Source organism: Astatotilapia calliptera, chromosome 19 (assembly GCF_900246225.1).
Source record: "Astatotilapia calliptera chromosome 19, fAstCal1.2, whole genome shotgun sequence".
NCBI lineage: Eukaryota > Metazoa > Chordata > Actinopteri > Cichliformes > Cichlidae > Astatotilapia > Astatotilapia calliptera.
Genome location: NC_039320.1, coordinates 8,867,551 through 8,879,574, shown reverse-complemented (window position 1 = coordinate 8,879,574; position 12,024 = coordinate 8,867,551). Strand labels below are relative to the sequence as shown.

Genomic DNA, 12,024 nt, shown 5'->3' with positions numbered 1-12,024 from the left:
ACTGACAGCGGGGGCGGGTATTTCCCTTATATGTTTCTGCCTTTGGTTTATTATGAGGACTCAAATATGCTGTATTCGGGACAAAATTCCCTTTGTGCTTGATACAAAAACATCCAGTCCGACATGGGGGGCGGCGGGGTATTTATATCACGGCCTTTGTGTGTGTTTCGCTGACTGACTTGCCCCAAGGAGATGAATGCCATTTATGCTTTGTTACCAGGTTGAAATAGTGTGCATGCGTGTGCGGCAAAAAATGAGGGCCGCAGTTGTCTCTGCTTAAAAAGTGAATTATTTGTGCCTTTTAAAATTATTATTATCTATAGGGATATAATAAAGCTTCATCATGCTCACTTCCTTATGTTTCAAAATATTCCCTCAAATACCCCAAATATTTCACTTATCCCCACAAACAGTTAGAATTTTTTTAATTTGATTCAAATCTATTAGTACAGCTCACGCTGTCTTGCCAAGACGCTTTCATGCGCAGCAGCTGATAAAGAGGAGAAGCTGCGTGCTGTGGGGTTGCGCCCGTTTGTCTGAGCATCAGTGTGAAGAGAAGTTGTGCAACAAACATCTTCAATGCCTCCTCAGTACGCACCAAGCCTGCGCTCTCGTCTGGCACCCTTGCTGCTTTTCCTGCAGACTGGGTTTATCATCATATTTGCTTTTTACACTGAAATCGAAAGAAATGGAAACGCTGATGACTTCAGCAAACGTTACCCAGGTGAGTTTTATTTTTGTGAGCTTGGAAGGGGGGTGTTGAGGTCAGATGAGGTAAAAGATGAGATACTTTGATTAGCTAATTCATGAAGCAACTATCTTTTAACCCTTGTATGGTGTTCGGGTCTGTGAGACCCGTGTTCAGTTTTTTTCAAAAGAAAAATTAAACAATTAATTATTTTTTCACGTGTAAATGTGTTGTGTCTTTCCACTCACTCCACTTGATTATAACTGATTTATTTATAACATTTTATATAAAAGAAAAACGAGAAGCACATTAATTCATAAATGTGATCTAACAAAGGTAAAGGGAAAAAATTAACCATGTTTGCTGTTCATATGTCTTGTAATTGGGATGAAGTAAACATCTGTTGAGTAATTTAACATAAAATTGTTTGATAGTGTTAATTTGGAAAGCCAAAACTCTAGCGGGTCCACCAGACCCATGAACACTGGCTGAGTAACAAAAATACGAACACCACACAAGGGTTAAACTACCTTCATGTGCATGCTTTAGTGTGCGAAATAAACACACTTCAGTCCAAGAGTGTGGGGAGGAGCTGCTGTTTGTTGGTCATTGATAAGCCCGTGAGTAGATGTGTTGTGTCCTCAGCTAAAATTCAGCTGTAACTGTTTATTTTTGTGCCTTCTCTTCTTCTTTTTCAGAGTTCCAGGATGTGAATGTGATAGTGATTCTAGGCTTTGGCTTTTTGGGCACTTTTCTAGTGCGCCATGGTTTCAGTGGCTCCGGGTTCAACCTCCTTGTGGCTGCCATGGCCACCCAGTGGGCCCTCATACTGAACGGTGTGGAGTCCTTGTACTACAGGGGAAGGCTCAGGATAGATCTGAAAAGGTGGGAGGAGACGGTTGGTGCAGATAATTTCCTCTAAAGGAGCTTATGTAAATCAATTTAACTGGAACTTGTTTGCTGTAGCTTGATAGTTGCTGAGATGTGCACTGCCTCAGCCCTCATTTCAATTGGAGCTGTGCTGGGGAAGACCAACCCAGTCCACCTCATCCTTATTGGACTGCTCGAGGTGTCAGGGTTCATCCTAAACAAATGGCTTCTGCAGTTTCTCCTGAACGTAAGCCCACGTTTCACCCTCATATCATATCTTTAGATAAAGTGTATTCACATCGATATGCCGCTGCTAATGTTTTTCTGGTCCTTCTAGACCCGTCCTCTGATCAGCATCATGATGCTTCACATCTTTGGGTCCTTGTTTGGACTCATGCTGACAGGGACACTTTACCGTAAAGGCTCAGAGCAGCGATTTGAAAAGGAGAAATTTGACACAAAGATGGGATTGTTTTCCATGTTAGGTAACAGCTTTCCCAGATATCTGCTGCATCATTTGGCTAATTTCCACTCTAGTGAATCTGTGTACAGCTGAATCTGTCTCTCCTCTCCAGGGACTGTTGTCCTCTGGATGTTTTGGCCCAGTTTTAACTCTGTCCTCGTGGATGATCGGACTCCTGGGAGGAAGCTGGAAGCCGTGTGCAGCACCTACCTGGCCCTGGCCGTTAGTGCTGTGACAGCAGCTGCGATGTCTGTGCTCTCCAACCCCAAGGGAAAACTACACCTGGTATGACCTGACACTTGATATGTTTGCACATTATTATGAGACTTTATGTGCAATGTCAACATAAGGTGTCCAGCATAAAACTTCCCCTCTGTGCCAGTAGACAGACTTTTACTGGCCCACAAAAAGTCAGTTTGAGTACAGCTAACTGTTTTTGCTCATTTAGCTTTAAAACTAAAGCTAAAATAAATGCAGTGGACCAAATGCTGTGCTGCTCTTTAGACTAACCCCTGCTACCTGCAGGCATCTCTGTTAGAAAGAGAGACATATGGTAGCAGCTGCTGGCTTAAAGCAACATTAAAGTCAAGATCTATCAGTTTATCTGCTTTCATTTTAGCTTTTTTCATTTCTACTCTCTCTGAACAGCTGAAAACACTGCTTTTCTTCCCATTTAAACTATCCCCACAGGAAGGGCTTTTATTAATATTTTAATGGGAAAATGCCCTCATCTGCCACTTTATTAGATACACCTTGCTAGTGTCAGGTTGGACCACATTTTCCTTTATAAGCTGTCTTAATTCTTTGTGGCACAGATTCATCAAGGTGCAGGAAACATTCTTCAGAGATATTTTTTGGAGACCATTTGAGTTCAGTGAACTCATCGCCATGCTCAAGAAACCAGTTTTAGATGTGCAAGTTGTGATCATAAAGGGATGGACATGGTCAGCAACAACACTCAGGCAGGCTGTGGCATTTAAATGATTCTTAGTTGGCACTGAGGGGCTCAGAGTGTGACACCGTTACACTCTGAACAGCTTGTGTGGACTGTAGTCTCAGTCTCCTGGCACCTGGTGTGATCTTCTGCTGCTGGTAAAACCATCTGCTTCAAGGTTCCACGTGTTATGCATTCAGAGACGCTCTTGTGCACACCTGTGTTGTAACGAGTGATATTTGAGTTACTGCCTTTCAAAGCATTTTCAGCCAGTGGGAATCCCCTTTCTTTTTGACCATGCCTGCATGTTTGAATGCACTAAACTACTGCCATGTGATTAGCTGATTATATATTTGCATTACTCAGCAGATGAACAGGCATACCTAATAAAGTGACTGATGTAGAACATTATTTTTGTCAGTATTTTATTTTAAAAATGAGGACTGCAATTATCAGCACCTAAATACGCTTTAAAGCCATAAGTGGTTTTTGATGTTCTGGCTGCGTTAACACAGAAACCTAATATATGACAAAAATGAAGTTTATGTTATTCACAAACTTTTGGTGGACTTATTAAAAAATTGGGGTTAATTTAAACACATTTTGGTGTTTATTAAAATTTGCAGTGCAAGCTCAGCTTCGTCACCATGTCAAGCACCTAAAAGTCTGATTTTCTTTCAGATCCACCTGCAGTCCTGCATCCTCGCTGGTGGCGTCGCTGTCGGCGTCTCCATGTCAGCAGTTCGTCATCCTTGGGAAGCCATGATAATCGGCTTTGCTGCTGCCATAATATCATCCATTGGATTCCAGTATCTTAAGGTTTTCCTCACCCCCTCCTAGACGTGGACATTTGCCTCAAGCTTGCACAGTCTGTATGATAAAACTCAGCTGTTAACTTATTTCACAGATCCACATGCTGCTGGCATTTCAGTGCCATGACACATGCGCTATCTTAAGCAGTCATGCACTTCCTGGTCTACTGGGATGGATAGCGCATCTTGTCCTGCAGATCAAAGACTCAGATGATCACACAGTGTAAGAATGAAACGGTCCCGTGATGTTGGACTGCAACACGTAAAAGAAGGAATACCCTGCTTAATTATTTGTTTTTCTTTCCTTCTTCTTCTGACAGAGCGATCCGGTTTGCTGTATTTCACATCTGTAGTCTCCTCATCACCATCGCTCTGAGTGTGACGCTGGGAATCCTTACAGGTACAGTATGCCTTAACCTCTATTCCAGCAGCAGGTACAGTCAGTGCGCCGTCTTCTTTATAAGTTTCATCTCCTTGTTTGAAGGGCTCCTTATCAGGTTGAAGTTTTGGAGACCACCCCAGTACAAGAATTGCTTTGATGATCAAGCCTTCTGGGAGGTATGCAGTCATCTTCTTTAATGCTTCCCTTTCAATAATTAAAGTCTGAAGATATTTCTGACATATTTTCCACCATGCTGAACTTTAAAACCTTCACAAAACCTTAAACAGACAAAATGTTTTCATGTTTTTGCAGTTTTCTCATCTGGCTGTGCGCAAATAAGAAGACGAAGACCCCTGTATATAATTTCACACTCTCTCCTGACTTTTATAAAATAATGTAGTGGGATATATTTTTTTGTGTGAGGGAGGAAAAAAAAAAAAGGAGGATAAAAATCGGGAGTGAGGAGTGTCAGACTGATTTACTGCTCAGTATGTTTTTATTGCTGCCATGGCTGTGAAACACTGCCCTGATGCTCTGGGTGTTGCACAAGCTGAATGGACAGATGTTGCATTCAAATACAAAGTCGCAGCACTGAGAGGACACCCTACAGATGTGAAACCTCTGTCTGCCAGAGGTCAGCACTGTGGCTAACTGAAACTCAACAATAAATCTGGATTGCTGCAAACTTTCAGAGCTGATATAGTGTTATTCCTGGAAAATTACAAACAACCCCCCATGGTTACATTCAATGAAAATTGTATGTGTACACATCTACGAAAAATCCGTCAGTTAATATTTTGTACCATAACCACTTATGGAATGTGCGCTTGGCAGGCAGGCTAAATTAGGGGATGCCATAAAACAAAGGAGATGGAGACAGTTTAGTGTCTTGAAGCTCCCAAAATACACAATTTTGTTTATGCATAAGTAAACCATTTTAACAACATGGCTACAGAGTCCGATTGCAAATAGACATGCCACATTTGAAAATATTCAAACTTTAAAGAAATCTATGAAGATTTGTGCTTAATTATGATTTAGCTTTTATACAGCAAACCAGATAAATTAAACATGTTAATCTGAAGGCTAAAAAAAAAAAGGAAATAGTTTATATATAAAGTGAATACCCACTGAAGCATACAGTCTCATACAGTATAGAAAGCAGAGTGTATAACTGTGGACATGAAGAGACACGCAGAGTTCATTACTGCCAGAGATCCTCTGTACGACCAAACTTGAACACCAAACCCCTGAAGAGGAAAACGATAAGATGAGTGAAATGTTTTCATTGTCCTGAAACGGACGAGAGAAAGACGACTCAACAACTCACCCGAAGAAAATGAACGCATTTTGGAAGAAAACAGCAATTCCAGGGTACACAGTGGGCTTCTCTGCAAAAGACGCAACAGGTTTACGGCGTCAGTTACAGCATCACGCCGTCACAGCTTTGATCCAAGAGTTCCTTACTGCAGCAAACATCCCTCTAACCAGCCTCATTTTCACCCAGCAAACACTGACGCCTGAACGTTATCTGCCTATCCTAACACAGGTTGCACCGCAGACGACGCTGATTCACTCAGACCATCTCTTACCAAGCGACAAGTTATTCAAATTATCACATTAAAGAACGCATGCCTTTCTCTTTTTAAATACACACTTCATAGCTGGGTTATGAAACGGCTGCGTACAGACAACTAAACATCGATGAGTCCAGGTACGCGGACTGTATAACTGTGTAATATGACCACAGTTTATGCTGTTTATAAATACAATTAGATCTTTTTAGACGGGGACACTTTTGTTTATAGCTTTGCCTCTGCACGTCACTACGTGGAAATATGGCTCCAACTGGAAATACAAATTATTTCCATTATATTCATTCATATTATAACCGAGGTGCCAAAGTTCCCAGTCCAAAGTTTCTACAGTTGAAAACACAGCTGAACACTTGGGCCAAGTAGAAAAGTGCTAAGCAGATAAAGTGGACTCACGGGGCACTACAAATCCTCCAAAGAGAATCCACATGGAGGCGATGAGGGAGCCAAAAGCCAGCATGAAGCCGATAAAGAGCCACACTCGAGCACCTGCAAGTAAAAGATAAGAAAGGGCGGGACACTGAGTGACGTGGTGTCGAGCTTCGTTTACCACGTTGGGTTTTACTGCATGCGCAGATACACGCCACAAGAACAGTAGAAAGCATATCTGAGACATTAAATAAATAATCGCTAAATGAAAATAGACAACCTGTCGTCATCACAGCAGACACACACCTGTCTGTCCCATGCAGCCTTCGCTGTAGCTGTCTCCTCTCACTTGGCCATTTGAAACAGCATTTATCCTAAAATGGAAAAAAGCAGAATGCAGAATCTTCAGATGTTACAACCCGAAAAAAGTAACATCAACTAATAACTGTTGGAGCAGAAAAGTTATTTATAAACCCTATCCAGGCCAGTTAACTCTGTAAGTGTTGTATAAATGTGTTTATTACATGCAAACCAAAAATTCCTTCATCCACCAGCGCTAAAATCCTCCATGGTTCTCAGAGTGTCACACATGGGTACTGTCAAGTCCCGTCTTAAAGCCTTAAGATGAGGCTGCTTTCTGACTTGATTAGGGTCAAAGTCTGGCTTTTTACAAAACTGTATGCATCGGACTGAAGGTTACAGCACTGTGTGCAGAGAGATTTCACTATGATTAACAAAGTGTTGAAAAAGAATCAACATAAACCCACTAAACGTTTGAAATCTTTCTGAGGACACGTTTCACAAGGAGGACTCACAGGACTCTAAAAACACCCCAAACTGATTAAACCTGTTCAGGTGCTCGTGGGTAAGAGTCCTTTTTAAACTCTTCCTTGACTTAATGCATCAGTAACATGGACATGTATGTTATGGAGTATATAAAGTTATGAAACTGCACAGAGGAGTGGTGGAAATACATCTTGCAGGGAAAAAAGGAGTTAAACCTTATTTTGGGACAAAATTACTCAATACTTGAAGCATTTATATTTGCTTAAACTTGAAACATATGTCCTTTTGTGTGTTTTGTGAAAGCGAGTTAGCAAAAACAGAGAAGCTGAAAAGAGAGTAAGGAATTATTGTGACGACAATCCAAGGTCAGAGAGAAAAAAAGTACAGAGCTGTGTTTCAACATGAAGTTCAGTCTTCTTTTGTAAGGTTTATAACAAAGAGAGACAGGATGCTGGAAAAAGCATGAAATAAATTGGATGATGTAACAAAGAAACTCTTTCACGGAATCGAAGAATAGGGAAGATTAGACCTCCAGGCAAGGGGTGACTCCAGAAGCGTATATACAAGAGAATACAGCACAGCTACCACCATATGCCAGAGAAAAGGATGGAAATGGTTTATAAATACATACAAATGTGGCTGTGCTGAAGAGAATTTAGCCTGAAAGCAGTGTTAAGACTAGCAGTCATAAAGAAATAAGCAAGAGTGATTATTTTGATGAGAGTACAACCTTGAGTTACAGAAAAAGTAATATTTAGGAACAGGATGCAAACACGGCACTACCAGCGGCATGTGTAGTTACACAGGTTACACACAGTAAAGCTCCAGGGGGGCAGGAGAGAAGTTTTGTCATTAATCCATTAGTGATGACCTCGGACATGAGGAGGAGGGAAAACAGCACGTCCGAGGAGCTTATAACAGGTTATGGAAGAAACTCCTGGGACATTAAGGAACCATGGCCGAAAACACAACAAGCACAGTCCGAAAAGGACCGTTCAGAGGGGGCAGCAGGTGCATGCAGTGTGGAACAGATGCTCATAGTGCAAAGTATCACTGAAGTGTCACTTCAGCCTTACAGTGCACATTGTGCCACAAAGATAAACTCCAACACCACAGTGCGTGGGGGATCTTCTTGCATATGGATTGCCAGTTTAGTCCAACAGTCCCAGTAGCCAACTTTTTTTGAGCTGGGCCAATATAGTGCGGAGATCTGCTGTATCTGGAATCTGCAGGGATATTGATGGAGTTTACTACCCTGATGGGCACCAAATCACCTCTACACATCTGCCTAATGGCGGTTTTATTTTTGCTGGACCAAACCTGCCACCATTCAAACATCCAGCTGGGAGTGCAAGTACGATTACTATGAGGGAAGTTGCTACAAAAACATCCAGGTCGATGAGGACATACAAGATCAGGAAAATTGAGTAGATGGAAGAGCAGAGCACAAGATGAGTGATGGTGACCGGCCACAGTCCTTGAACCAACTCAGGGCCCTGCTGGACCACAGAACTGGGGACCAGCTCATCGGCCTTGCAACATCTGTTCACTGCTGATGAAGTGGACTCCCCCGTCTTAACCACCATGACAGGCAGCCAGCGATCTCAAGGAGGGGGTGTCGAAGAGACTGAGATCCCTGGGCTTATCTTCATCCAAAAGTGGAATAAGAGGACTTAACATCCAGCCTTTTTATGGTTGCAGTGATACAGAGAACTAAATCATGCTTAATTCTAATCAGAATATAATCAAGAATAAATGTAATCAATACAGGAGTAAGAAAATGTAGTTTCAGTAATGTAATGACCCTCATGCTTGACTTTTTCACCCAGATTCCAGGAGCATTGTTATGACCACGGTGCACCCTTTGCTCTGTGTGTGTTAGAGTGAGAGCACCAAACAGGCACTGTGTAAAAAAGCAGAAACACTGTGGACTTACGATTTAGAATTAGCGTCTGTTTCCCCTTCTTATTTTTTGCTGTGCCGGGGTATAATCACAGAGGAATTGGAGAACTTTTTTCTGCATTCCTACTGGATTATATCGGCACAGACTGGTGTAAGTGGTCAGGATGCGGATGTTTCCCTCTATCTCCCTCATCTCAAAACCAGCAGTAGAAATCAGCATGATCTCAGAGTACAGTTTGTTCATTGAATTATTATTATCTTACTTGGATTTTGCTTTGCTCATGTTAAATTGCTGAAATAAAATATGCTGCATTCAAAAAATGTAAATTCTGGGCATCCCCTTTTTAAATTTTTGTGAAACCATAAAGATAAAAAAGAACCAGTTCCAGACTTCCTGTTTTGGAGAGATCTCTAAATCCACACTATGAAGCTAAAGTTGTCTCTCTTCACATTCATTTAGCTATTGAGACTTTTCACATGAGTGACACGTATGAATTTAACTCACATGTTAACAAATGTCTCTGAATAAAAAGATCAAAACTGGTATCACTGTCACCTTAGACAGGGTCATCAATCACTCTTGAAAACAGAAAGGGGCAACAACCCCCGACTCCCAGTTATTACGTGACTAAATCGCTGTTGTTGGGTTTTTTTTAAGGTCATGTGACATCAGCTCTACTTCCTCTGTGATATTACGCATGTGATTTGGAAAACCTGCAAGTTGAGCTTTAAAGCTTCAGAAACACCAAACAGCTGCAGTCTGTCTTACATGAGAAAGGCCACGGTAGCGATGACTCCACAGGTGTGATATGCATGATGAAATTCATCCTGTGCCGGGTATTTCACTGCAGCATCAATGATGATCCACCAGCCGGTGAAAAACTGCAAAAACAACATCCCCGGTTATGTAAATATGTAAAATCTTCTATACAGATTTATATATATGTCTTTATTGTTTTGAAGAAATCAGTGGAAATACCAGGACTCCAGCAGCTATAGAGGCAATTGTGTTTCTTCGCTCTCCCCAGTCCACATTACACTCACAGTCTCCGCACCGGATCCCGTCCAGAAATCCCGACATGACTCTGGAAAAAAGTAAATGTAGGTGTAAATCAGGATTTGAATTAAGAGAAAGGCAGCTCAGTTTAAACAGTCTGAAAAAAACAAATAACATATCTTTTTATTAATGTAAAATGTAAAATATAAATATTACACATAAAAATCTGTTAAAATCAAATCAAGTCAAACCTTAAAAAGCTGAAGATAATACAATGAGAAGGTGAATAAGAAAAAAATCGAAATAAAATAATTCAATTCAATCATAAATACATATTTTCATAGAATATATACACTGACTATAAAAAATTTAAAAGTTCAGAAAAGAAAAACTATAAAACCCAACAGGCTAAAACTGTTTGTCAAGAGGGGAAAAGGGACGAAACAGTAATATAATTTTTTTTTAAATGTTCAGTATAATGAAATAAAATACAAATAGCAAAATAATGAAATTGGTAAAAAACAAAAACAAAAAAAATTATACAACTGAAAATAATACACAAATAACACCGGACAGAACAGTAGCTTGTCCAGGAGTAGATTTCAGCTCCCATTGACTTTTGATGGAGGTGTGGAGGACACAAGTACTCTGGATTTGTCCTGAACCTCAGGACTCGTGGAAACCTACCTACTCAAATAATGATGCTAAGCCGTCTACTTTAGGTTCAATAACTGAACATCAACGCTCTGGCTGTTGCCACAGCTACTAGATTATTACAGCGTCCCTGGAGGCCACCGTCTGGAGAATGCATAACAACAATGACACAGATGACTCGTTATGTGACTCTTAAAACAGTAAAAATAGGTCACTGAATGCAGTAAGGAAAAGTGTCTCAGCAAAATTTCCACCCCATTGTGTACAGGAGGAACAGCTGATTTATTAAAGTTTAAATAAATGATGACATCACACTTTCCACAGCCAGCCAGGTGTATTCCTGACTCCACTAATGTAAGTGCGGGCAACATGAAAAACAGCTGTTCATTATGCTTATTTCCAATAATCAATAAGCGAAGTCAGAAAAGTGGACTGAAATCTGACACAAAAATCCATCAGTGCGCAGGCGCCGTACAGTAGGCTCGTGCTCGCGCACAAACACCAACAATACTGTAACTCCACATTTATCCCGTTTAACCGCCACATGCAATATCCATTAAGCCCCTAAAGGGATGATAATAGCAGGTATAAGTTTTAGAAACTCAAACAATGCTCGTGTGTTTGATTAAAACCCTGCGCTGTCGCTTTCTTTTGTTCATCGCTTTGGTACTAGCAAACATTTCCTTGAAGGTTTCTTCTCGCTACGAAGTTGCTGAAAAAATACCACGAGCCAAACGACAGCGGTGGGAACGGATAGAAACACACATCCCGACAGTGTTACCCGTTCCTCGTGCCATTTTCAAAGGAATTCCTACCTTTTATTCTCGCTTTTTGGTGTGTAAAACCTTTGGACAAACCCGACTTTGCTTCCGACAGAGGTTCGTCATGCACATGCGCAGTCAACCCACACCCTTTTCGATCAAAGACGCTGTTGATGTTGTTGCCTTCAGGAGCAACGGATAAAGTGTGAATTTGTAAACATCTCTCCTTTCTAATTCCAGTTACTCCTGACCAGTAAAATTATTGCATAGTAGGTTTCTAAATAAGTGCAATTAATATAAAAAGGATTCACAGTTTCCCATTTAATGACTCATTAATGACACTAGTGTTTCTGAAATAAGGTTGGCATCACATCTCTACAGTACCTGCGCATTTTAACACTGTTCATCACTCTTTGCACAGCTATTGAGCGGGCTGAACAGGATCCTCTGGAGGACCAGGACCTGTTACTGGGCCGCACATTTGGCACACTTATATGCTATTTATAATATAAGGGAATGATATGATATGATAATAATCAATATATATATATATATATATATATATGTGACATATAAGTAGAATTGTGGCACTTTATTCTAATACAATAAAATACTTTACATTTCTGTCCACATTTCTTTATATGATTTAAACAATTAATTGCAAAAGAATTCAGATTCAGAGTTCATACAAAACAAATAAAGACAACAATATCCCGTTAGGCTTATTTTACCGGATTCCAATAAAACAGTTAATCCTACTTTTTTCCTTGTGTCACACAGCTCTCCCACTCTTTATTCCTCTGACTATCCT

General features: G+C 40.7%; 2 protein-coding genes across 3 annotated transcripts; one reads left to right on the top strand and one right to left on the bottom strand.

The window, feature by feature from the left end:
- Positions 1-495: 495 nt before the first annotated feature.
- Positions 496-4,840, top strand: rhd (Rh blood group, D antigen). The gene is made up of 10 exons (XM_026152303.1): positions 496-724; positions 1,387-1,573; positions 1,655-1,805; positions 1,896-2,043; positions 2,134-2,306; positions 3,637-3,774; positions 3,863-3,990; positions 4,088-4,167; positions 4,252-4,325; positions 4,462-4,840. The coding sequence occupies exons 1-10, from the start codon at positions 580-582 to the stop codon at positions 4,486-4,488; spliced, it is 1,251 nt and encodes a 416-aa protein (XP_026008088.1). The 5' UTR covers positions 496-579; the 3' UTR covers positions 4,489-4,840.
- Positions 4,841-5,274: 434 nt separating this feature from the next.
- On the bottom strand, positions 5,275-11,402 carry tmem50a (transmembrane protein 50A). Of its 2 annotated transcripts, none has more exons than XM_026152304.1 (7): positions 11,268-11,402; positions 9,781-9,886; positions 9,571-9,683; positions 6,420-6,487; positions 6,141-6,233; positions 5,480-5,540; positions 5,275-5,399 (listed from the first exon to the last, which is right to left on the bottom strand). In XM_026152304.1, the coding sequence occupies exons 2-7, from the start codon at positions 9,880-9,882 to the stop codon at positions 5,354-5,356; spliced, it is 483 nt and encodes a 160-aa protein (XP_026008089.1). In that variant the 5' UTR covers positions 9,883-9,886; positions 11,268-11,402; the 3' UTR covers positions 5,275-5,353. The 2 variants fall into 2 exon arrangements, with proteins under 2 accessions (XP_026008089.1, XP_026008090.1); XM_026152305.1 differs by lacking the exon at positions 11,268-11,402 and adding an exon at positions 10,486-10,743.
- Between the last annotated feature and the right edge of the window lie 622 nt (positions 11,403-12,024).